The sequence below is a fragment of the Staurois parvus genome, unplaced genomic scaffold (genome assembly GCF_062004578.1).
Source record: "Staurois parvus isolate SC_StPar_1 unplaced genomic scaffold, SC_StPar_1.0 ptg000647l, whole genome shotgun sequence".
In the NCBI taxonomy this organism is placed as follows: Eukaryota; Metazoa; Chordata; class Amphibia; order Anura; family Ranidae; genus Staurois; species Staurois parvus.
The window spans coordinates 445,812-473,642 of NW_028318443.1; the positions used below are offsets into that span (position 1 = coordinate 445,812).

The 27,831-nt window shown below is 45.5% G+C and overlaps 1 protein-coding gene across 1 annotated transcript; it reads left to right on the forward strand.

The window, feature by feature from the left end:
• The first annotated feature begins 1,292 nt into the window (after nt 1–1,292).
• Nucleotides 1,293–18,602, forward strand: TMEM88 (transmembrane protein 88). The gene is made up of 2 exons (XM_089694039.1): nt 1,293–1,557; nt 16,102–18,602. Exons 1-2 carry the CDS (start codon nt 1,315–1,317, stop codon nt 16,348–16,350), a joined length of 492 nt encoding a protein of 163 aa, XP_089550165.1. The 5' UTR covers nt 1,293–1,314; the 3' UTR covers nt 16,351–18,602.
• Nucleotides 18,603–27,831: the final 9,229 nt, after the last annotated feature.

The window sequence follows — 27,831 nt, forward strand, 5'->3', positions numbered from 1 at the left end:
GTGCTGAGCAAACTGTTGGCGCTATATAAATCCTGTATAATAATAATATATAAATCCTGTATAATAATAATATATAAATCCTGTATAATAATAATAATAATAATAATAATAAATATAAATCCTGTATAATAATAATATAAATATTGTATAATAATAATATATAAATCCTGTATAATAATAATAATAATATAAATATTGTATAATAATAATAATATAAATCCTGTATAATAATAAATATAAATCCTGTATAATAATTATATTATATAAATCTTGTATAATAATAATAAATATAAATCCTGTATAATAATAATAAAATAAATACTGTATAATAATTATATTATATAAATCCTGTATAATAATAATAAATATAAATCCTGTATAATAATAATAATAAAATAAATCCTGTATAATAATAATAATAATAATATAAATCCTGTATAATAATAATAATATAAATCCTGTATAATAATAATAAATATAAATCCTGTATAATAATAATATTATATAAATCCTGTATAATAATAATATATAAATCCTGTATAATAATAATAATAATAATAATAATAAATATAAATCCTGTATAATAATAATAATAATAATAATAATAAATATAAATCCTGTATAATAATAATATATAAATCTTGTATAATAATAATTAAGTCGAAAATCGATCATTTTTCACGAATTTTTCAACATGCCCGATCACCGAAAAGGGGAGGAACCACGAAAATCTTCCGGTGCCCCTGACCCATTAACAGAGCGAAAATCGACTGATTATTCTTAAAATCGATCGAATTTCGACCCATGTATGGCCAGCATAAGGTGCATTACCCAGTGATGATCCCTGACTGTGAATATACTAGCGGTCCATTGGCTGGCAGATTTGTCAATGAAGACATTGGAAGAGATTTCCTGTAGGGATGTCAGAATGATACATTGTATATCTCTGGGCTCCAAGGCTTGTAACTTGAATCTATCAGTAAATCACATTAATTGAAGGTAATGAACCCTGCATGATCCTACTGATGACTAACAACACAGGATCATAACCTCTCAATCTGATCAGCGTTTGGAAGATGCCATGTCAGACTTCTGGACCAGAGAGCTGACACTCAGTCCGTAGGCAGGCCAGTCTGGGGGGTTGTATATTGGGGGATGTGGAGTCCAGACATTCCTGAAACATCACACAGAGAATTAAGGGGAGTGAAGTAGCTGCATTCCTAGATAAGAGGAGGGGGGAGGTGAGGGACCATAGGAGGAGAGGAAAGGGGTTCCATTTGGAAGGAAAGACTCAGAGAGGAGATACAGAGGTCCATGCCCCGCTCAAAGGTCAGCCTGGCAGTCATGGGTGAAGATACACCAACCCTGCCGCCGCCTTACACCCCGGCACCCCCCATCCCCAGGGAACCCCTGGATTGTTGGGCTTGTGCTGTCCTCATCACTGGCCACAATTTGCTAGTGGGTGCTGCCAACCTGGGCATCTTTATCGTGATGTGTGGAGGAGCCCTTCTACCATCTGCTGCCATGCTGTTCTATGGATTCCTGTGCCATCCAAAGGTCAGTGCCACTCCTGAGTCTTTAGTCAGTGGAATGGGAAGGAGAAGGGGTTGGAATTTGATCAAATTGGTATGAAGAGTCCTTGACCAGCCAGGCGCTGGCATTGGTTGATGCTAGTCCAGCAGTCAGTGAAATGGGAAGGGGGGGTTGGTACCAAGACTTACTGACCAGCAAGGTGTTGGCATTGGCTGGTTCTAGTCCATTAGTCAGTGAAAAGGAAGAGGGGGGTGAGAAAATTGATGCCACCCCTTATTGACCAGCCAGATGTTGGCATTGGTTGGGGCCACTCCCATATTCAGTGAAATTGGGGGGGGGGAAACCCCTGGATTGTTGGGCTTTTGCTGTCCTCATCACTGGCCACAATTTGCTAGTGGGTGCTGCCAACCTGGGCATCTTTATTGTGATGTGTGGAGGAGCCCTTCTACCATCTGCTGCCATGCTGTTCTATGGATTCCTGTGCCATCCAAAGGTCAGTGCCACTCCTGAGTCTTTAGTCAGCGGGATGGGAAGGAGAAGGGGTTGGAATTTGATCAAATTAGTATGAAGACTCCTTGACCAGCCAGGTGCTGGCATTGGTTGGTGCTAGTCCAGCGGTCAGTGAAATGGGAAGGGGGGGTTGGTACCAAGACTTACTGACCAGCAAGGTGTTGGCATTGGCTGGTTCCAGTCCATTAGTCAGTGAAAAGGAAGAGCGGGGTGAGAAAATGGATGCCACCCCTTATTGACCAGCCAGATGTTGGCTATGGTTGGGGCCAGTCCCATATTCAGTGAAATTGGGGGGGGGGGGGGGGCGGTGAGCCTTACTGACCAACCAGGTGTTGGCATTGGTTGGTGTCAATCTCATAGTCATTGAAAAGGATGGGTTGGGGATGAGAAAACTGGTGCCAGCACTTACTGACCAGCCAGATGTTGGCATTGATTGGTGCTAGTCCCATAGTGAAAAGGAAGGAGTGGGAGTGAGAAAATTGATGCCAGTACTTATTGACCAGCCAGGTGTTGGTATTAGTCAGTGCCAGTTCCATAATCAGTGGAATGGAGGGCATGCCAAGGTGTATTGACCTGCCAGATGTTGGCATTGGTTGCTGCAGGTTCCATAGTCAGTATAAAGGAATAGGAGGGGTGAGTTAATTGGTGCCAAGACTTATTAACCAGCCAGATGTTGGTATTGGTTGGTGCAGGTCCCATAGTCAGTATAAAGGAATAGGAGGGGTGAGATAATTGGTGCCGAGACGAGACGTATTAACCAGCCAGATGTTGGTATTGGTTGGTGCAAGTCCCATAGTCAGTATAAAGGAATAGAAAGGGTGAGATAATTGGTGCCGAGACGAGACGTATTAACCAGCCAGATGTTGGTATTGGTTGCTGCAAGTCCCATAGTCAATATAAAGGAATAGAAGGGGTGAGATAATTGGTGCTGAGACGTATTAACCAGCCAGATGTTGGTATTGGTTGCTGCAAGTCCCATAGTCAGTATAAAGGAATAGAAGGGGTGAGATAATTGGTGCCGAGACGTATTAACCAGCCAGATGTTGGTATTGGTTGCTGCAAGTCCCATAGTCAGTATAAAGGAATAGAAGGGGTGAGATAATTGGTGCCAAGACTTATTAACCAGCCAGATGTTGGTATTGGTTGCTGCAAGTCCCATAGTCAGTGAAATGAGGGGATTGTGAAAAAATTGGTACCTAAACTTGTTGACCATTGGTCATTGTCAATCCTATAGTCCAGGGGTGGGCAACTGTGGCACTCCAGCTGTTGGTGAACTACAAGTCCCATCATGCCTCTGCCTTTGGGAGTTATGCTTGTAATTTTTGTTTTTGCAATGCCTCATGGGACTTGTAGTTCTACAACAGCTGGAGGGCCACAGTTGCCCACCCCAGTGGAATGGGGGACGAGCAAACTACTGCATACCACAGCCTATTGACCTGCCTGGTGTTGGCATTGGTCGGTGCCAGTCCTCAAGGACCTCCCTAAGTATTAAAGACCATTGGTTCTCTTTTTGCAACAAAAAGGCTACAAAATAATATTTAATGGAATGATTCATATAAGAAAACATTCCCAATCCAATCACAGCAAGATGGACAAAATGTAAATGGAAAACATACTTCTTACATTTTGGTACCAGAGGAGCTTAGACCCCAATGCCCCCCCCCCCCCCCCCCACAGTCACATGCTGTTATTAAACATTTATATAGCTCTGACATATGCCGCAGCGCTGTACGGAGATCACTGGACCAGTCACATCAGTCAATGCACCAGAGGAGCTTACACTCTAATGTCCCCCCCCACAGTCACACACTAGTATTATTATATAGCTCTGACATATACCGCAGTGCTGTATACAGGACACATGATCAGGGGCGGACTGACCATTTTTAAACTCGGGCACCGCCTGAGGGCCTGGGGTCAGTAGGGGGCCCCATGAGATTCCTGGTACCTTTTTTTTATAGGCTTTTTTGACTTTGGGCAAGGACACAGGGGCCCCATGATTCCCTATTGCCTGGGGGCCCCATGAGTTGTCAGTCCACCCCTGCACTGGACCATTCACATCAGCAGCAGAGGAGCTTACACTCTAATGTGTCGTCCCCCCCCCCCCCCCCCCCCCGCAGTCACACACTAGTATTATACATTTACCTTCAGGAAGTTTGGTTTCATGTTGCTGTTATTCTGTGTGTGAGCGGTATTGTAATATTACCTGAACCTAGCATGGCAGTGGCTAGACTGCTCATCACTCTTGCAGCACCGGGTCCTGGGTTCACTGTCAGTAGGGAATCTATATATTATTTATTAGAGGTACTTGCATAGCACCATCAATCTACACAGCACTTTACATGTATATTGTACATTCACATCAGTCCCCAACCCTCAAGGGGCGTACAATCTAAGGTCCCTAACCCTCAAGGGGGGTACAATCTAAGGTCCCTAACCCTCAAGGGGTGTACAATCTAAGGTCCCTAACCCTCAAGGGGTGTACAATCTAAGGTCCCTAACCCTCAAGGGGTGTACAATCTAAGGTCCCTAACCCTCAAGGGGCGTACAATCTAAGGTCCTTAACCCTCAAGGGGGGTACAATCTAAGGTCCCTAACCCTCAAGGGGCGTACAATATAAGGTCCCTAACCCTCAAGGGGTGTACAATCTAAGGTCCCTAACCCTCAAGGGGCGTACAATCTAAGGTCCCTAACCCTCAAGGAGCGTACAATCTAAGGTCCCTAACCCTCAAGGGGCGTACAATCTACGGTCCCTAACCCTCAAGGGGGGTACAATCTAAGGTCCCTAACTCACATTCATACATACACATACTAGGGACAATTTAGACAGGAGCCAATTAACCTACCAGCATGTCTTTGGAGGGTGGGAGGAAACTGGAGTACCTGGAGGAATCCCACGCAGGCACAGGGAGAACATGCAAACTCCAGGCAGGTGGTGCTGTGGTTGGGATTTGAACCAATGACCCGAGTACTGCCAGGCGGAGGTGCGGTTTCAAAAAATGAACCAAAGATGCAGAATGTAGAAGTTTTTGTGCGCTTTCTGAAACAACACCAAAATCGTGGGACATCCTAGAAGTCTGGGGGAAGACGCAGTTACCCTGCACTAAGTCCATGCGTTAGCTGCAACCTAGCAAGAGCACAGAGGGGCCCAACAGACAGTCCCAACGGGGGACCCCAGAAGTGGAGGCTTGGGGGCTGCTCTGTCAATACCATTGCTCAGAGCAGGGGAGTGTAACATGTTTGTTATTTTAATGTTTTTTTAAAAATGCCTTTATACTAAGAGTGACACTAATACTGACCCTATGCTAACACTGACCTTGACACTAACCCTAACACCAACACTAGCACTGACCTTGATACTAACCCTAACACCAACACTAACACTGACCTTGATACTAACACCAACACTAACACTGACCTTGATACTAACCCTAACACCAACACTAACACTGACCTTGATACTAACCCTAACACCAACACTAGCACTGACCTTGACACTAACCCTAACACCAACACTAACACTGACCTTGATACTAACCCTAAAACTGACCTTGATACTAACCCTAACACCAACACTAACACTGACCTTGATACTAACCCTAACACCAACACTAACACTGACCTTGATACTAACCCTAACACCAACACTAACACTGACCTTGATACTAACCCTAACACCAACACTAACACTGACCTTGATACTAACCCTAACACCAACACTAACACTGACCTTGATACTAACCCTAACACTAACACTGACCTTGATACTAACCCTAACACCAACACTAACACTGACCTTGATACTAACCCTAACACCAACACCAGCACTGACCTTGATACTAACCCTAACACCAACACTAACACTGACCTTGACACTAACCCTAACATTAATACTGACTCTAAAACTAACATTGACTCTAGACCTGATCTTAGTGCTAACACTGACACTAACTCTGACCTTGATATTAACCCTAACACTAACATTAGCCTTAACACTAATGCTGGCTCTAAAGCTAACACTGATCTCAGTGCTAACACTAACATTGACCTTAACACTAATACTGACACTAATGCTGACTCTAAACCTAATCTTAGTGCGAACACTAACGCTGGCAATAACTCTGACCTTGATACTAAACCTAACACTAACATTGACCTTAACACTAATACTGACACTAATGCTGACTCTAAAGCTAACACTAACTCTTAACACTGATCTCAGTGCTAACACTGACACTAACTCTGACCTTGATACCAGGCACGGACTGACCATTTGGAAACTCGGGCACTGCCCGAGGGCCCGGGGTCAGTAGGGGGCCCCATGAGATGCCCCTGGTACCTTTTTCATAGGCTTTTTTGAGTTTGGGCAAGGACACAGGGGCCCCATGATCCCCTATTGCCCGGGGGCCCCATGAGTTGTCAGTCTGCCCCTGCTTGATACTAACCCTAACACCAACACTAACCTTAACATTAATACTGACTCTAAAACAAACATTGACTCTAGACCTGATCTTAGTGCTAACACTGACACTAACTCTGACCTTGATACTAACCCTAACACTAACATTAGCCTTAACACTAATGCTGGCTCTAAAGCTAACACTGATCTCAGTGCTAACATTAACACTGACCTTAACGTTAATACTGACACTAATGCTGACTCTAAACCTAACACTGACTCTAAACCTGATCTTAGTGCTAACACTAACACTGGCAATAACTCTGACCTTGATACTAACCCTAACACTAACATTGACCTTAACACTAATACTGACACTAATGCTGACTATAAAGTTAACACTGACTCTAACACTGATCTCAGCGCTAACACTGACAATAACTCTGACCTTGATACTAACCCTAACACTAACATTGACCTTAACACTAATACTGACACTAATGCTGACTATAAAGTTAACACTGACTCTAACACTGATCTCAGCGCTAACACTGACAATAACTCTGACCTTGATACTAACCCTAACACTAACATTGATCTTAACACTATTACCAACTCTAAAGCTAATACTGACTCTAACACTGATCTTAACACTAATTCTGGCATTAATACTGACCCTAAAGCTAACAATGACACTAAAACTGACCAGTAGCACTGATCCTAAAGCTGACACTGACCTTAACCCTAATATTAAGCCTAACACTAACACTGACCTTAACATCAATACTGACACCAATGCTGACTCTAAAGCTAACACTAACTCTAACACTGATCTCGGTGCTAACGCAGACTCTAACACTGACCTTAATACTAACCCTAACGCCAACACTGACATTGACCTTAACACTAATACTAACCCTAAATCTAATACTGACTCTAACACTGATCTTAACACTAACTCCGGCGTTAATACTGACCCTAAAGCTAACAATGACACTAAAACTGACCACTAGCACTGATCCTAAAGCTGACACTGACCTTAACCCTAACACTAAACCTAAAGCTGACATTGACACTAACACTAGCACTGACCTTAACACTAACACTTACACCAATCCTGACCCTAACAGACTTTTCCTCTAGTGAGGTGCAAACGATACAGTGGATTGGCTATCACAGTGATCATGTGATTGGGAGCCAGCCTCACTTGTGCTCCATCATGGGCAACATAGTGGCTTAGTGGTTAGCACTTCTGCCTAGCAGCAGTAGGGTTGTTGGTTCAAATCCCAATTATGGCACCACTGAACTTGCCTGGAGTATGCATGTTCTCCCTGTGTAGGTTTCCTCCTGGTACTCTGATTTCCCCCCACACTTCAAAGACATGCATTGGCCCTAGTATGTGAGTTAGGGACCTTAGATTGTACGCCCCTTGAGGGTTAGGGACTGATGTGAATGTACAATATATATGTAAAGTGCTGCGTACATTGATGGCGATATATAAGTACCTGAAATAAATCATTCCTCTGAGGCTAGGAGATGTCCTCTGTCGCTGTGCTGGCAGCGTGCCATTGGGTGCTCTCTGGCATCATGGAAGACAGCCCACTCTTGTGTCTTTACATATATGTGTTATGCCATCGTCAGGGGTGCCCTTGTATGGTGCTCTGCTTAGTGTTTGATGGCCCTCTGCTTAGCGTTTGATGGCCCTCTGGTTAGCGTTTGATGGCCCTCTGCTTAGCGCTTGATGGCCCTCTGGTTAGCGTTTGATGGCGCTCTGGTTAGCGTTTGATGGCGCTCTGGTTAGCGTTTGATGGCCCTCTGGTTAGCGTTTGATGGCCCTCTGGTTAGCGCTTGATGGCCCTCTGGTTAGCGTTTGATGGCCCTCTGGTTAGCGTTTGATGGAGCTCTGGTTAGCGTTTGATGGCCCTCTGGTTAGCGTTTGATGGCGCTCTGGCTAACGTTTGATGGCCCTCTGGTTAGCGTTTGATGGCCCTCTGGTTAGCGTTTGATGGCCCTCTGGTTAGCGCTTGATGGCCCTCTGGTTTGCGCTTGATGGCCCTCTGGTTAGCGTTTGATGGAGCTCTGGTTAGCGTCTGATGGCCCTCTGGTTAGCGCTTGATGGCCCTCTGGTTAGCGCTTGATGGCCCTCTGGTTAGCGTTTGATGGCCCTCTGGTTAGCGTTTGATGGCCCTCTGGTTAGCGTTTGATGGAGCTCTGGTTAGCGTTTGATGGCCCTCTGGTTAGCGTTTGATGGCGCTCTGGCTAACGTTTGATGGCCCTCTGGTTAGCGCTTGATGGCCCTCTGGTTAGCGCTTGATGGCCCTCTGGTTAGCGTTTGATGGCGCTCTGGTTAGCGTTTGATGGCTCTCTGGTTAGCGTTTGATGGCCCTCTGGTTAGCGCTTGATGGCCCTCTGGTTAGCGCTTGATGGCCCTCTGGTTAGCGTTTGATGGCGCTCTGGTTAGCGTTTGATGGCTCTCTGGTTAGCGTTTGATGGCCCTCTGGTTAGCGCTTGATGGCCCTCTGGTTAGCGTTTGATGGCTCTCTGGTTAGCGCTTGATGGCCCTCTGGTTAGCGCTTGATGGAGCTCTGGTTAGCATTTGATGGCCCTCTGGTTAGCGTTTGATGGCGCTCTGGCTAACGTTTGATGGCCCTCTGGTTAGCGTTTGATGGCCCTCTGGTTAGCGTTTGATGGCCCTCTGGTTAGCGCTTGATGGCCCTCTGGTTTGCGCTTGATGGCCCTCTGGTTAGCGTTTGATGGCCCTCTGGTTAGCGTTTGATGGAGCTCTGGTTAGCGTCTGATGGCCCTCTGGTTAGCGCTTGATGGCCCTCTGGTTAGCGCTTGATGGCCCTCTGGTTAGCGCTTGATGGCCCTCTGGTTAGCGTTTGATGTCCCTCTGGTTAGCGTTTGATGGCCCTCTGGTTAGCGTTTGATGGCCCTCTGGTTAGCGTTTGATGGAGCTCTGGTTAGCGTTTGATGGCCCTCTGGCTAACGTTTGATGGCCCTCTGGTTAGCGCTTGATGGCCCTCTGGTTAGCGCTTGATGGCCCTGTGGTTAGCGTTTGATGGCGCTCTGGTTAGCGTTTGATGGCTCTCTGGTTAGCGTTTGATGGCTCTCTGGTTAGCGTTTGATGGCCCTCTGGTTAGCGCTTGATGGCGCTCTGGCTAACGTTTGATGGCCCTCTGGTTAGCGCTTGATGGCCCTCTGGTTAGCGCTTGATGGCCCTCTGGTTAGCGTTTGATGGCGCTCTGGTTAGCGTTTGATGGCTCTCTGGTTAGCGTTTGATGGCCCTCTGGTTAGCGCTTGATGGCCCTCTGGTTAGCGCTTGATGGCCCTCTGGTTAGCGTTTGATGGCGCTCTGGTTAGCGTTTGATGGCTCTCTGGTTAGCGTTTGATGGCTCTCTGGTTAGCGTTTGATGGCCCTCTGGTTAGCGCTTGATGGCCCTCTGGTTAGCGTTTGATGGCTCTCTGGTTAGCGCTTGATGGCCCTCTGGTTAGCGCTTGATGGCCCTCTGGTTAGCGTTTGATGGCCCTCTGGTTAGCGTTTGATGGAGCTCTGGTTAGCGTTTGATGGCCCTCTGGTTAGCGTTTGATGGCGCTCTGGCTAACGTTTGATGGCCCTCTGGTTAGCGTTTGATGGCCCTCTGGTTAGCGCTTGATGGCCCTCTGGTCAGCGCTTGATGACCCTCTGGTTAGCGTTTGATGGCCCTCTGGTTAGCGTTTGATGGAGCTCTGGTTAGCGTTTGATGGCCCTCTGGTTAGCGCTTGATGGCCCTCTGGTTAGCGCTTGATGGCCCTCTGGTTAGCGCTTGATGGCCCTCTGGTTAGCGTTTGATGGCCCTCTGGTTAGCGTTTGATGGAGCTCTGGTTAGCGTTTGATGGAGCTCTGGTTAGCGTTTGATGGAGCTCTGGTTAGCATTTGATGGCCCTCTGGTTAGCGCTTGATGGCCCTCTGGTTAGTGCTTGATGGCCCTCTGGTTAGCGTTTGATGGAGCTCTGGTTAGCGTTTGATGGCCCTCTGGTTAGCGTTTGATTGCCCTCTGGTTAGCGTTTGATGGCCCTCTGGTTAGCGTTTGATGGCCCTCTGGTTAGCGTTTGATGGCCCTCTGGTTAGCGCTTGATGGCCCTCTGGTTAGCGTTTGATGGCCCTCTGGTTAGCGCTTGATGGCCCTCTGGTTAGCGTTTGATGGCCCTCTGGTTAGCGTTTGATGGAGCTCTGGTTAGCGTTTGATGGAGCTCTGGTTAGCGTTTGATGGCCCTCTGGTTAGCGTTTGATGGCGCTCTGGCTAACGTTTGATGGCCCTCTGGTTAGCGTTTGATGGCCCTCTGGTTAGCGTTTGATGGCGCTCAGGTTAGCGTTTGATGGCCCTCTGGTTAGCGTTTTATGGCGCTCTGGTTAGCGTTTTATGGCCCTCTGGTTAGCGCTTTATGGCGCTCTGGTTAGCGTTTTATGGCTCTCTGGTTAGCGTTTTATGGCGCTCTGGTTAGCGTTTGATGGCCCTCTGGTTAGCGCTTTATGGCGCTCTGGTTAGCGTTTTATGGCTCTCTGGTTAGCGTTTTATGGCGCTCTGGTTAGCGTTTGATGGCGTTCTGGTTAGCGTTTGATGGCCCTCTGGTTAGCGTTTGATGGCGCTCTGGTTAGCGTTTGATGGAGCTCTGGTTAGCGTTTGATGGCTCTCTGGTTAGCGTTTGATGGCCCTCTGGTTAGCGTTTGATGGCGCTCTGGTTAGCGTTTGATGGCCCTCTGGTTAGCGTTTTATGGCCCTCTGGTTAGCGTTTGATGGCCCTCTGGTTAGCGTTTGCTGGCGCTCTGGTTAGCGTTTGATGGCGCTCTGGTTAGCGTTTGATGGCGCTCTGGTTAGTGTTTGATGGCCCTCTGGTTAGCGCTTGATGGCCCTCTGGTTAGCGTTTGATGGGCCTCTGGTTAGTGTTTGATGGAGCTCTGGTTAGCATTTGATGGAGCTCTGGTTAGCGTTCTATGGCGCTCTGTTTAGCGTTTTATGGCCCTCTGGTTAGCGTTTTATGGCCCTCTGGTTAGCGTTTTATGGCCCTCTGGTTAGCGTTTTATGGCCCTCTGGTTAGCGTTTGATGGCCCTCTGGTTAGCGTTTGCTGGCGCTCTGGTTAGCGTTTGATGGCGCTCTGGTTAGCGTTTGATGGCGCTCTGGTTAGTGTTTGATGGCCCTCTGGTTAGCGTTTGATGGGCCTCTGGTTAGTGTTTGATGGAGCTCTGGTTAGCATTTGATGGAGCTCTGGTTAGCGTTTTATGGCCCTCTGGTTAGCGTTTTATGGCGCTCTGTTTAGCGTTTTATGGCCCTCTGGTTAGCGCTTTATGGCGCCCTGGTTAGCGTTTTATGGCTCTCTGGTTAGCGTTTTATGGCGCTCTGGTTAGCGTTTGATGGCCCTCTGGTTAGCGCTTTATGGCGCTCTGGTTAGCGTTTTATGGCTCTCTGGTTAGCGTTTTATGGCGCTCTGGTTAGCGTTTGATGGCGCTCTGGTTAGCGTTTGATGGCCCTCTGGTTAGCGTTTGATGGCGCTCTGGTTAGCGTTTGATGGAGCTCTGGTTAGCGTTTGATGGCCCTCTGGTTAGCGTTTGATGGCGCTCTGGTTAGCGTTTGATGGCCCTCTGGTTAGCGTTTGATGGCCCTCTGGTTAGCGTTTGCTGGCGCTCTGGTTAGCGTTTGATGGCGCTCTGGTTAGCGTTTGATGGCGCTCTGGTTAGTGTTTGATGGCACCTCATTTGTCTTACCTGGAGAAAGTCTGTTCTACCAGATTCAATATTTATAAACAGAAACAATTGAGTACTGTCCGTGATACTTTTTTTATTTGCACTAACATACAATTTTGAGGACAAGCTTTCGGGGTATGTCCCCTTCTTCAAGGTCTAAGCAGTACTATTAAAAATCACAAAGTTTAAGCAGAATGTTAGAATGGATTGAGAGGAAAAAAAAAAAAAAAAAGGGCTACAGATAAGATACATCAAAAGTGAGGGGGGGAGGGGGGATACAACACTCACACAGAGGGGGTCAAGTTTTAGCTGATAGTCATAAAGCTGTCGGATAATGGTTGAGGAATCCCATGTCCAAATTAAGGCCGTTATCTTTAGTGTCAAATAGAATTATCATTCTTAGTTCAAATGTTTTTCTTTCCTGGATGGATTTAAATTTTCCTTTCAGAACTAAAATATTGAGGTCTTCCACATTGTGGTCTGGTTGTGAGAAATGGTGTCCTACAGGTGTGCAGAGGTCATCTTCTTTATGTTCCTTGATGGTATGTCTGTGTCTTGAAGAAGGGGACATACCCCGAAAGCTTGTCCTCAAAATTGTATGTTAGTGCAAATAAAAAGAGTATCACGGACAGTACTCAATTGTTTCTGTCGCAAATGCACTAATACGGCTACAATCACCTCAAGCAATATTTATAAACAAATCAAGCAAGTTTGCAGTCTAATCACCCTTTTCTCTTCCTCCTTCTGTCCCCTGAGATTAATACTAGGATCTGATATTTCCAGTGTTTGCATTGCTGGAATATAACACACGAGGGAAGCTGGGATGCCTCTTCAGTACTGTAGCATGCTTTAGGTCGGAGTTTGTGTATAGATACAAGCCTCCACGTTCCAATGTATGTAGAGGTGTGTGCCTCCTTCACACATTCCAGAAGCTGGTACCACATGGAGCCTTCACTCCCTCTCCAAATCGTCATGTTATGTTCGCCTAAAACATAAACTGGAAGATCATATCTGTACAACAACATAGTACCACCAATAGATGTTTACTGCTTTGCATAAAAAAATCCTCAGATTTGGTCTCAAAAATGCAATAAGTGTTTTCCAGGGGGAAGGGGGGGGGGATTGCCCATATGGACAGCCTTAACCATTATTAACTACCTAATCTAGCAGTGGACACACCCAGATGCTGATGAATGCAAATCATTACAGATGCAAAGTCTTAAAGTGCAACTCCATACAGTGCTGGACTGAAGGGGGGGGGGGGGGGAGGATTAGAACACCTTTCATTTTTTTTTTTTAATTTGGCTGTGATCCTGTTGGGCAGATTTCCCCCCACTTCCTTTATGGTCACTGGAACAGGAAATGATGTAAATCTCCCCAGTGGCGACATAGGCAGGGTGTAAAGAGTTGGAGCCTGTGATGGGTTATTACTGCTGCTTCTGCTGAGGAGCTTCTCCTTTTAGGCTGGGGTTGAGTTCTAAAGTATAACTCTAGCCAAAACTTTTTTTCATTTTGGATGGAGTAGGGCAAAAATTAGAACCCCCATAGGGTTTGTATTTCTGTCTGTGTCCTTGCTGGAAAGGGGGGTTTTCCAAGAAGAAAGAAAGGCCAGTATCTAGACACCCCCTTATTGGTAAAGGGGGCTGCCAAAATTTCAATAAGCCCCCTGCCCACAGACCCCCCACAACCACCGGGTTAGGGTTGTAGGCAAGAAGTCCTTGTCTTCATCAACTTGGGTACCCCCCCATCCCCCGTGTTGAGGGCTTGTGTCCTCGTATGGTTCACAGCAGGTTTTTTTAACTGCTTCCCGACCGCCTTTTAGCAGATATACTGCTACAGGGCGGCAGGGGTGCGCAAAATCACGCATATATACGTGATTTTGTATTTCCAGGTAGAGGCGCGCGCGTGCCCTACCCACGCCGCCATTCTTGGCCGCGGCTCTCAATTACCGGGATTACCGAGCATCTCCAACGGGGAGGAGGACGATTTTGTTTTCAAAGCAGTTCTCTGCCCTGTCAGCTTGGGCACACTGCTCTGGATGGCTGTGCACAACACAGCCATCCAGAGCAGTGTGCTTACAGTGAAGCACCAACACACCACCCCCTAGTAAAACACTCCCAGCCAGGGGTGGACTGACAACTCATGGGGCCCCCGGGCATTAGGGGATCATGGGGCCCCTGTGTCCTTGCCCAAACTCAAAAAAAGCCTATGAAAAAGGTACCAGGGGCATCTCATTGGGCCCCCTACTGACCCCGGGCCCTCGGGCAGTGCCCGAGTTTCCAAATGGTCAGTTCGCCCCTGCTCCCAGCACACTCCTTTTGATCGCCCCAGATGTTAACCTCTTCCTCCCCAGTGCCATTAGTACAGTGTCAGTGCTTTTTTTTTTTAGCACTGATCACTGTATTGGTGTCACTGGGGATGCCAGTGACACCAAGACAGTTCCCCCCCAGTGTCAGAATATCTGCCGCAGTCCCGCTATAAGTCGCTGATCGCTGCCATTACTACGGTAGTAGAAAAAAAAAATTCCTGTATCTATACCGCCATTTGTAAACGCTATAACTTTCACGAAAACCAATTAATTTACACGTATTGGGATTTTTTTTTTTTAGCAAAGACATGGAGCAGAATACATTTTGGCCTAAATTTATGGTGAAATTTGATTGTTTACATTTGTTTACTGGACATGTTTATTGCATTTTTAATTTTTTGCGCCATAAGAAAAAAACCGACAATTTTGAGAATAAAAACAATATTTTTGACTTTTTTGCTATTAGCAAAAAAGTCAAAAATATTGTTTTTTTTCTCAAAATTGTCGGTCTTTTTTTTAATGGCGCAAAAAATTGAAAATGCACAGGCGATCAAATACCACAGGAAGAAAGCTGAATTCGTGGGGGAAAAAAAGTACGCAAATCTCATTTGGGTGCAGCATTGCATGACCGCGCAATTGTCAGTTAAAGTAACGCAGTTCCGTAACGCAAAAAATGGCCTGGTCAGGAAGGGGGGGTAAAGTCTCAGGAGGGCGAGGGGTTAAACATTGTCCTTGCTCCTTTGCATTTCATGCATACATGAATGTGATATTTATCTCTTAGGGAATTGACCCCACAGGGAGTGAAAGAGTGAAAGGAAAAGCCCTCTTAGCTGGCCATACACTAGTAGACTTTCGCACGGACATTTGTTCGAAAACTCTCAGTACGTTTGATGGCTCGGCGAATGTTGTTTATAAGTACTTCAAATTTCATTCGCTTTTAACATTCAGTTTTGGAACAAATGGAATATCCTGAACGTAAACCACATTCACTGTTAGAAATGTGTTCATTTTGACAAAAATTTTCTTTTTCTTCAAAGCTAAGGTTGAAATGACCCACCTAACGAGTAGAAAATTCAACAAATGTTCTAAAAACAAAGGATTTCAAATGAAGTTATATTAGCACAGGGGTGTCAAACCGGCGGCCCTCCAGCTGTTGCCAAACTACAAGTCCCATCATGCCTCTGTCTTTGGGAGTCATGCTTTTACCTGTCAATATTGCAATGCCTCATGGGACTTGTAGTTTGGCAACAGCTGGAGGGCTGCCAGTTTGACACCCGTGTAACTAGCGTATGGGCCAGCTTTAGATAGTGGTCACCAGAACAGGATGTCCCCATTAACAGTTTTCTCTGTTCCAATTCTGGTTCATTTTTGGATTTCCCATCACTTTCTATCTGGTTGGACAACTAGAGAGGGTGACTCTCTCCAGGAAGGGAGGAGATGGACAGACAGCAATAAAAACCTGGCGGGGCCCATCAGGTTCCACCCATTCCTCAAATATCGCTTTTGGGTAGACTGACCATTTAATTATCTTTCATCTAGTTCAGTACCTAGCATTCCAAAAAAGTATAACTATGCATTCCTTCTGGCATGCCTTGCTTTAACCCTTTCTTTTTCTTTGTCCTCCCCAGTTCCGCCAACCAAAGGAGACCCTCTGCCCCGCCATGTTGACCCCGGCAGCCTGTGTGGCACTGCTGGTCTTTGGACTGGCCTTGCTTCTGCCCTTCCTGATCCTCGGCTTGGCTGGCTACGCTCGTATCGTCCGCAGCTTCCACCTTGGCTCTTGTTTCCTGCCCTACAGCCGGGCCATGTACCAAGGAGGCGGCGTGCGGAAAACCCCGGCCAAGGAGAGCCCCAAAGAGAGCAAGGCCTGGGTGTGAAAAGGGGACATCACCCTACTGACTGTGTGATGCCACAATGATGGCACTGTTTTCTACGCCAATCTTGGACCTGCTGATTTGTTTCTGATATCACTACTGCAATCGCTATGCTGCATCATCCCTGAAGAACTATCCAAAGAGTACCAAGGGCTTTGACCTTACAATGTACCATATTATTACCAAAGAACACAATGGCCATGTGTTAATTCTCAGCTGCTTTGGAAATACAATACCCTGCCTTTTTAATGATGTATAACACAGAACTGTCTATATAACCAGATCTTCACATGACCCATAGCATGGAACTGTTCATATAACAAGATCTTCCCAGGACCCAGAGCACAGAACTGTTCATATATAAGATCTTCCCAGGACCCATAGCATGGAATTGTCCACACAACTAGATCTTTTTTTGGCCCATAGCACAAAACTGTCCACATAAACAGATCTTCCCATGACCAATAGCAAGGAACTGTCTAAATAACCAGATCTTCCTATGACCCATAGTATGGAACTGTACATATACCCACATCTTCTCATGACCCATAGCATGGGACTGTCTATATAACTAGATCTTCCTATGACCCATAGGATGGACCTGTCCGTATAACCAGATCTTCTCATCACCCATAGCACGGAACTGTTTATATAGCCAGATCTTTCCATTTCCCATAATATGGAACTGTCCATAAAACCAGACCTTCTCATGACCCATAGCATGGAACTGTCCATAAAACCAGACCTTCTCATGACCCATAGCAAGGAACTGTCGATAAAGCCAGACCTTCTCATGACCCATAGCATGGAACTGTCCATAAAGCCAGACCTTCTCATGACCCATAGCAAGGAACTGTCCATAAAACCAGACCTTCCCATGACCCATAGCAAGGAACTGTCCATATAACCAGACCTTCTAATAACCCATAGCAAGGAACTTTCCATAAAACCAGACCTCATGACCCATAGCAAGGAGCTGTCCATCAAACCAGATCTTTTCATGGTCCATAGCACAGAACTATCTTTATAAACCGATCTTCCCATGATCCATAGTACGTAACTGTCTATATAAACGCATCTTTCCATCATCCACAGCATGGAACTGTCCATATAACAAGATCTTCCTTTGACTTATAGAATGGAACTGTTCATATAGCCAGATCTTCCCATGACCTATAGAAAGGATCTGTCCATATAACCAGGTCTTCCCATGACCCAAAGCATGGAACGGTCCATTAACACAGCAGTTTATGAGTCCACCTATAACATCGTTTTATTACCTGTTGATCCTGCAAGTAGGTCTGTTACTCTTCACTTCCTGTAATAAGGTGGCAACACTTCATTTTGAAGTCAAATCACACAGCAGCGTTGTCACTGTGTGTAGTTGGACTTTAAAAAAGGAAGAAACGTATTAGAGCCCAACTCCAGCTAACACTTTTAAGCATTTACAGCAACATGTTCTTTTGAGAAAAATAGATGAAACCATAAGAATTAAAGATGGCTGTTGTAAGCACCCCGGTTATATGGTTTATCCCAACTGTAAGGTCCACTTCTGCTTGACCTGCTAAGGGAAGTGGATCTACTGGCAGGATCAGTAGGTAATAAACAGGGAGGGTAAGGCCCCTTTCACACGGGCGTTTTGTATGTCCGTTTTTCATCTGTCTGTTTACGGATGAAAAACGGACACCCATGTATTTCTATGGACTAGTGGATGTAAACAGATGATCATCTGTTAATGTCCGCATCGGTTAACATCCATTTTTTTTGAACGGAAGAAAATCCTATTTTTCTTCCGTTCAAAAAAATGGAAAGGCCGAAAAAAGGCTGTAAACAGACAAAAACTTGTGTGAAAGGACAAAAAACTAATGCAAATGGACCAAACGGATGTAAATGGACAAAAATGGATGTAAATGGACAAAAACGGATGTCAACTGACAAAAATGGATGTAAACGGACGAAAAACAGGTGTAAAGGGATGAAAAGAGATGTAAACCGATGAAAAACGGATTAAAGATGGATGAAAAACTGATGTAAACTGATGTGAACTGATGAAAACTGATGTGAACTGATGAAAACTGATGTAAACTGATGTGAACTGATGTAAACTGATGTGAACTGATGAAAACTGATGTAAACTGATGTAAACTGATGTGAACTGATGAAAACTGATGTAAACTGATGTAAACTGATGTGAACTGATGAAAACTGATGTAAACTGATGTGAACTGATGAAAACTGATGTAAACTGCTGTGAACTGATCCGTTTTTCTTGGAAAAAACAAGTCTAAACTGATGAAAAAAACGGAACACCCGTGTGAAAGGGGCCTAAAGAGGAAAGGGGTGCCACTACTCCTGACCAGCCCAGGTGACTAAATGATAAAGAGTGGCCATAGCGTACATGTCTCCACCAACCACACACCCTGATGCATTCTGCCCCGCACACCGGGGCTTAGTCATAGGGTAAGCTACAGGGAGGCTTCAGAAGGACAAATCCTGTATGGTAATTCCAGTGAAAGACTGTATCATACAGGGGCGGACTGACAACTCATGGGGCCCCCGTGCAATAGGGGATCGTGAGGCCCCTGTGTCCTCGCCTATACTCAAACCACACCCAAAAAAGCCAGTGAAAGGTACCAGGGGCATCTCATGGGGCCCCTTACTGACTCCGGGCCCTCAGGCAGTGCCCGAGTTTCCGAATGGTCAATCCGCCCCTGGCATCATAGTTTATCTTTAAGGCCCCATTCACACCGGGAACACGCGTTAACACGCATCATGCCTAAGGCAGCCCATTCACTTAAATGGGCTGCCCAACGCAGGACAAATGCCCCAAAGTAGCTCCAGAACCTCTTCGGTCACGGAGGGTCGGGCATTTTTGCATTAGTAGCGTGTTTTGGTGCGCGACAAAACATGCATCAGCTACCTGTGCTTGGGGTGCAATGAATGGAACCGCAGGTGAGACCTGCAATTGCGGATTTGTTCCGAAACGAGTGGCAGAACTTACAATTTTGTGTGTTTTAGGAAACGCATTGGTATGAACCAGGGGCGGACTGACAACTCATGGGGCCCCAGGCAATAGGAGATCATGGGGCCCCTGTGTTCTTGCCCACACTCAAAACACACTCAAAAAAGCCTATAAAAAGGTACCAGGAGCATTTCATGGGGCCCCCTACTGACCCTGGGCCCTCGGGCAGTGCCCGAGTGCTCGAATGGTCAGTCCGCCCCTGGTATGAATGTAGCCCAAAGAAGAATTCCAGGCATGGATATTTTTACATGGTTGGGGCCAGGGGCGGACTGACCATTTGGAAACTCGGGCACTGCCCGAGGGCCCGGGGTCAGTAGGGGGCCCCATGAGACGCCCCTGGTACCTTTTTCATAGGCTTTTTTGAGTTTGGGCAAGGACACAGGTGCCCCATGATCCCCTATTGCCTGGGGGCCCCATGAGTTGTCAGTCTGCCCCTGATGAGGGCTCATGTACACTGCGGCTGATAAACTGACGTTTAGGAGCTATTCTGCGTTTCTTTCAGCAGCCCCTGAACTCTCCCTAATGTACTCTTATGTGCCCATGTACACATCGTCCTTTACAGGCAGTTCAGTTTACAGTCGTTTTTTTGAACGCACCGAACTTGCGTTCAGGAGTAGATTTTATCAGCATTTCAAGCGCAAAATGTGTGTGAACGCGGCTAACCGCGTTTATAGGCGTTTGCAATTTTTTTTTAACTCTTCCATTTCCAGATGCTGTCCAGAGCCTTTTTTCATCATGAATAATGCATGCAAAGCGTTTTCCCGATACTCAAATGGCCCCGGTACACCATACTTTGAGGTTTCGCATGAAAGAAAATATGTTACACACGGCTGCAATAATTTCTGCACAGAAATGAGCCGGAACATCCAAACACCACAAAAAAAAAGACAGCTAATCTCAACACATACTGCTCTCTCTGCTTCTGCTCTCTCTATTCCTCTCAAAATGTCTGAAATAGTTATTTTTTTACTGTTTTTCAGTGCATTTTGGAAGGTCTCCTGAGGTTATCTTTAAAAAACGTGGTATGCAAATGCGGCTAAACAGACGTTTTTTAACCTACGTTTTCCAGCAGTCAGTTTCCATCATTCTGAAGTGTCCCGCGTACATGGAGCCTTACATTGATCTATCCGTATTCATCTTCTATATACTATACATGGGAATGCATTGCATTCATTGAGAACGTGCATCTGTGCCGAGCAGCTGAGCTCTCCTGTGTTCATACGGCCGCTCAGCGCGGCACCTGGAATCACTGGAGTGGCAGTGTCTGTTACAGTGATTTCCAGCTTCCACAGGGATCTCACATTTATAGTGTATACATAGTTACATAGGATCAATGTAACTCTATACAAATATCCAACCTGGAATTCTTCCATAAAGCTGAATTCTAGGGAGTTTGAGAGCTCCTTTCCGATGGGGCTGCAGCCGCACTGCAAAGGTTAACGGCTCGTTTAGGTGTAGGTGGCATAGAAAAGAAGATTTACTGTCCCGATCCTCCGCGCTGCAAGACTGGTCCCCGCAGCATCTTCTCTTCTATGTTACAGAGGTCTAAGGTCCTGACGTCATCAAGGCTGCTGTAGGGCCCATAGTCCTGCTTTGGATGTAAGGACTCCAGGATCATAGTGGAGCGCCATCTGCCATTCTCTAGACCAGGGATTTCCAAACTATGGCCCTCCAAGTGTTGAGGAACTGCAAGTCTCATGAGGCCACTTGACAGACACAGGCAAGACTCCCAGAGACAGAGGCATGATGGGACTTGTAGCACTTCAACAGCTGGAGGGCCATAGTTTGTAAACCCCTGCTCTAGACCAATGGTCTCCAAACTGCGGCCTGGGGACCTTATCTGGCCATTGGGACACTTTTGCTCCCACGGATACGAGGCACTATTCCTCTCACTGACACCAACAATGGGGCAATAATTCATGCACTGACACCAACAATGGGGCCATATTCCTCCCATTGACACTAGTGATGGGGAACTATTTCATCAACTGAGAGCAATAATGGAACACTATACCTCCCACTGATTCCAATGATGTTGCACTATTCCTCCAACTGACATCATGAATGGGGCCCTAACTCTCCCGCTGACACCAGTGATGAGGCTTTATTCCTTCCACTGACAGCAACGATGGGGCACTATTCCTTCCACTGACACCAACATTGGGTCACTATTCCTTCCACTGACACCAACGATGGGGCACTATTCCTTCCACTGACACCAACGATGGGTCACTATTCCTTCCACTGACACCAACGATGGGTCACTATTCCTTCCACTGACACCAACGATGGGGCACTATTCCTTCCACTGACACCAACGATGGGGCACTATTCCTTCCACTGACACCAACGATGGGTCACTATTCCTTCCACTGACACCAACGATGGGGCACTATTCCTTCCACTGACACCAACGATGGGTCACTGTTCCCTCCACTGACACCAACGATGGGGCACTATTCCTTCCACTGACACCAACGATGGGGCACTATTCCTTCCACTGACACCAACGATGGGTCACTATTCCTTCCACTGACACCAACGATGGGGCACTATTCCTTCCACTGACACCAACGATGGGTCACTGTTCCCTCCACTGACACCAACGATGGGGCACTATTCCTTCCACTGACACCAACGATGGGTCACTGTTCCCTCCACTGACACCAACGATGGGGCACTGTTCCTTCCACTGACACCAACGATGGGGCACTGTTCCTTCCACTGACACCAACGATGGGGCACTATTCCTGCCACTGACACCAACGATGGGGCACTGTTCCTTCCACTGACACCAACGATGGGGCACTATTCCTTCCACTGACACCAACGATGGGGCACTGTTCCTTCCACTGACACCAACGATGGGGCACTATTCCTTCCACTGACACCAACGATGGGTCACTATTCCTTCCACTGACACCAACGATGGGTCACTATTCCTTCCACTGACACCAACGATGGGGCACTATTCCTTCCACTGACACCAACGATGGGGCACTATTCCTTCCACTGACACCAATGATGGGTCACTATTCCTTCCACTGACACCAACGATGGGGCACTATTCCTTCCACTGAAAACAATGCTCGGGCACTATTCCTTCCACTGACACCAACGATGGGGCACTAATAATTCCCCTAAATAATAAAGATGGTACATTGTTTATGCCCACTGATGCCAGGACATTTCCTACTCCCACTGGCCACGGTCAGGCCCTCCCTGAAGTGTGAAGGACAGTAAACTGGCCCTTTGTTTAGAAAGGTTGAAGATCCCTGGCCTAGACTAAATGACCATTAACCGTTGCACTGCCGGGAACAGCCATTGACTGCTATGGGCAGTATGCGGCACCTGTGGATCCTGGGTGGACATTCGCACTCATTTCTGTGAGTTGAATCGCTTAAAAATGCAGCATGTCTGCAACACACTTTTATAGTGAACAGGTCACATAGAGAACAATTTTTTCAGTGCCCTTGAGTTGAGCCTGTGCATCAGGAGTGCACTATATCCATCCACTTTTCTTCCTCTATCTGAGACCTGATCCCGAGGAGGGAGTACATGGAGAGCCCTGATTCTGTATACAGCATGTCAACAGCCTTCTATGTCACCTTTGTTTGATTAATAAAGGACTTTTTTATACTGTAATTGTGATTTTTTTTTGTACTGTAATTGTGATTTTTACGGGTTATTGCATGTACGATTTATACACAGATTACATAAACCCATACGTTTATTATTTTACATTTGCATGTATTGGAAGAGCTTCTGTCCCATTAAAAATAGAATATTGTTCTAAACACTGGGGTCTTTGTAATGAATCCTTGTCTGTAGTGGAAAGGAACGTTTATCATATTTTTCTGTTTTACTTTTATTTTTACATTTCTTCAGTTACTTTCAGGTTTCCATGCCTAGGCAAATGCTGTCATACATCCCAGCAGTCTTCAGGATGGGAAGGAGGGTTTTCAGCTCTCAGCTCAGCATATGCCTGAGCTAAGCACAGATGGATTCCAGGAAGTAAATCCTACATAAATCTTCTGCCCTTACTCAAGATGGCCACGGCCAGAAATATTAACAATGAATTGAATAGAATGTTTGGTTAGCAGTGCTTGGACGCAGTGCAGTAACACTTTAAGTGAATATTCGCTCTCAGGGCTTGTTCACACTTGCTTTGATCTCTGAAAGACAATCTGCATTCAGATCGCTCTTTAGAGAGCATTTGACATGTGGTGAGGAGATGTTTTATTGTCTTCTTGCGACCTGCTTTAACCCCCGGAACCCCACAGTAGCACGTCGCAAAGACATGGACTGTGCGCAGTGATGGGGCACTTGCAGAGCTGCCCCAATTTGCTTAAATGGATTGCCCTGCACCCGCCGAAAGTGACAGGAGGGTATATTCTCTGCCATGGCTGTAAAGCAAAGCATCTGCAGCTAAATGGGGGTGGTAAAAACACGGCCACTAGTGTGAACAAGAGATGACCAGAGACTGCGGGCATGATACAAAAATGGTTAGAGAACATGAGCATTCTATAAGAGATGGTTAGAGATTGTGGGCATCATACAAGAGATGGCCAGAGACTGAAAATACTGTATGACACAAAAGATAATCAGAGGTTGCAGATATGATACAAGAGATGGTTAGAGACTGTGGGCATAATACAAGAGATGGTCAGAGACTGCAAACATGATACAAGAGATGGTTAGAGAACATGAGCGTTCTACAAGAGATGGTTAGAGAACATGAGCGTTCTACAAGAGATGGTTAGAGAACATGAGCGTTCTACAAGAGATGGTTAGAGAACATGAGCGTTCTACAAGAGATGGTTAGAGAACATGAGCGTTCTACAAGAGATGGTTAGAGAACATGAGCGTTCTACAAGAGATGGTTAGAGAACATGAGCGTTCTACAAGAGATGGTTAGAGAACATGAGCGTTCTACAAGAGATGGTTAGAAAACATGAGCGTTCTACAAGAGATGGTTAGAGAACATGAGCGTTCTACAAGAGATGGTTAGAGAACATGAGCGTTCTACAAGAGATGGTTAGAGAACATGAGCGTTCTACAAGAGATGGTTAGAGAACATGAGCATTCTACAAGAGATGGTTAGAGAACATGAGCGTTCTACAAGAGATGGTTAGAGAACATGAGCGTTCTACAAGAGATGGTTAGAGACTGTGGGCATCATACAAGAGATGGTCAGAGACTGTAAACATGATACAAGAGATGGTCAGAGACTGTAAACATGATACAAGAGATGGTCAGAGACTGTAAACATGATACAAGAGATGGTCAGATACTTTAGACATGGTCAGAGACTTTGGACATCATATAAGAGATGGTCAGAGATACAAGAGATGGTTAGAGACTGTGGGCATCATACAAGAGATGGTCAGAGATACAAAAGATGGTTAGAGGCTGTAGGCATCCCTCAAGAGATAGTTAGAAAATGTTGGCATGATACATGAGATGGTCAGAGACTTCAGAGGGCATGATATAATAGATGGTTAGAGACAGCAGACAAAATACAAGAGATGATCAGAGACTGTGAACATGATACAAGAGATGATCAGAGACTGAGGGCATGATGCAAGAGATGATCAGAGACTGAGGGCATGATGCAAGAGATGATCAGAGACTGAGGGCATGATACAAGAGATGATCAGAGACTGTGAACATGATGCAAGAGATGATCAGAGACTGAACATGATGCAAGAGATGATCAGAGACTGTGAACATGATACAATAGATGATCAGAGACTGTGGGCATGATGCAAGAGATGATCAGAGACTGTGAACATGATGCAAGAGATGATCAGAGACTGTGAACATGATACAATAGATGATCAGAGACTGTGGGCATGATGCAAGAGATGATCAGAGACTGTGAACATGATGCAAGAGATGATCAGAGACTGTGAGCATGATGCAAGAGATGATCAGAGACTGTGAACATGATACAAGAGATGATCAGAGACTGTGAACATGATACAATAGATGATCAGAGACTGTGGGCATGATACAATAGATGATCAGAGACTGTGGGCATGATGCAAGAGATGATCAGAGACTGTGGGCATGATGCAAGAGATGATCAGAGACTGAGGGCATGATGCAAGAGATGATCAGAGACTGAGGGCATGATGCAAGAGATGATCAGAGACTGAGGGCATGATACAAGAGATGATCAGAGACTGTGAACATGATGCAAGAGATGATCAGAGACTGAACATGATGCAAGAGATGATCAGAGACTGTGAACATGATACAATAGATGATCAGAGACTGTGGGCATGATGCAAGAGATGATCAGAGACTGTGAACATGATGCAAGAGATGATCAGAGACTGTGAACATGATGCAAGAGATGATCAGAGACTGTGAACATGATGCAAGAGATGATCAGAGACTGTGAACATGATGCAAGAGATGATCAGAGACTGTGAACATGATGCAAGAGATGATCAGAGACTGTGAACATGATACAATAGATGATCAGAGACTGTGGGCATGATGCAAGAGATGATCAGAGACTGTGAACATGATACAATAGATGATCAGAGACTGTGGGCATGATGCAAGAGATGATCAGAGACTGTGAACATGATACAATAGATGATCAGAGACTGTGGGCATGATACAATAGATGATCAGAGACTGTGGGCATGATGCAAGAGATGATCAGAGACTGTGGGCATGATACAAGAGATGATCAGAGACTGTGGGCATGATACAAGAGATGATCAGAGACTGTGAATATGATGCAAGAAGATGATCAGAGACTGTGAACATGATACAATAGATGATCAGAGACTGTGAACATGATACAATAGATGATCAGAGACTGTGGGCATGATGCAAGAGATGATCAGAGACTGTGAACATGATACAAGAGATGATCAGAGACTGTGGGCATGATACAATAGATGATCAGAGACTGTGAACATGATACAATAGATGATCAGAGACTGTGAACATGATGCAAGAGATGATCAGAGACTGTGAACATGATGCAAGAGATGATCAGAGACTGTGAACATGATACAAGAGATGATCAGAGACCGAGGGCACGATACAAGAGATGATCAGAGACTGAGGGCATGATAAAGAGACTGTGGGCATGATACAAGAGATATATTAAAAAGATCGCGCCACGGAACCAAAAACACAGTGTAAAAACAGCTGCAAAACCTAACCTATAAAAATAGGGTGTGTAAAATAATCAAAAAAATATATAGATTGCGCTAAACAAAATGAATAAACTAATCAAAAAAATCAGTGCAGTCAAAAATTAAAATGCAATCAAACAACTGATATATAAATCAATAATATTGTGAAGTCCAACAAAAAAGTCCAAAGTAATATGTGATGAAATAATTGTTGAACCAAATATCACCAAAAGTGCATCCACCACCGAATGAAATGAATAAACTCACCAGAGCGAGATGCTGATCATGTTATAAATCAGCATAGAACGCTTTCTGCTCTGGGAGCAATGATCAATAACTTGAAGCTGCAACACTGGGAACTTAGTAACTGGTATCCAGGGAGCAATACTCTGCAGAGAATGGATATCATCCAGATCCACTTCACCCCTCAATCACCGAATCCTTAGGATGATCAGACCTCCACTTGAAATACAAGGGAATAAAGACTCATGGTGCCGTACTTCATAAAACTTCCAATTTAATCAAAACACATTGTACTTACAAAAAGCAGTGTCTTAGCTGACACCAGCATAAACAGCGTGTTGAATATCACAGACACGGACCCAGCCTGGCTGCGCATGCGCCATACCAACGACTCGGGAACGTCCTGACGTCACATCCAAAGGCTCCGTCCTACGCGTTTTGTCATCGACGTCCTCACGGCGCCCATTCCATGAAGCTCTCTACGCACTGTTGTTGTGCTAATCTGAAGGCCACATGAAGTTTGGAGATCTTTAGCTATTGACTCTGCAGACAGTTGGCGACTTCTGCGCACTGTGCGCTTCAGCATGCGCTGACCCCGCTCTGTCATGTGACATGGCCTACCACTTGGTGGCTGAGTTGCTGTTCCCAGTTGCTTCCACTTTGTTATAATCCCACTAACAGTTGAGCGTGGAATATTTAGTAGCCAGGAAATGTCATGGATGGACTTATTGCACAGGTGACCACCTATCACGGGACCACGCTTGGAGACACGTTTTTCAGACTTTTTTAGCGATTTTAGATTAGCATTTAGCTGTGTTTTTCCGCGTTTGCGTTTTTTACACCAAAAAAATTAAATTTTAGCCCAAAAATGCAGGTTTGCTGTGTTTTGCTGTTTTTCCGATTTTACCCCCCCCCCCCGGAAGAAAAATATATTTTTAATATATTTTAAAAGTATTCTTCCAAAATATATTGACACATATTTGAAATACTACAATGTTGGCCGTATTCAATATATTGCAAAATATATATATATTTATATATATATATACTGTATGC

Coding starts and splice junctions, on each gene's coding strand:
- TMEM88 (XM_089694039.1), top strand. CDS start 1,315: ATGCCCCGCTCAAAGGTCAGCCTGGCAGTCATGGGTGAAGATACACCA. Junction 1,558..16,101: donor GATTCCTGTGCCATCCAAAG/GTCAGTGCCACT, acceptor TGTCCTCCCCAG/TTCCGCCAACCAAAGGAGAC.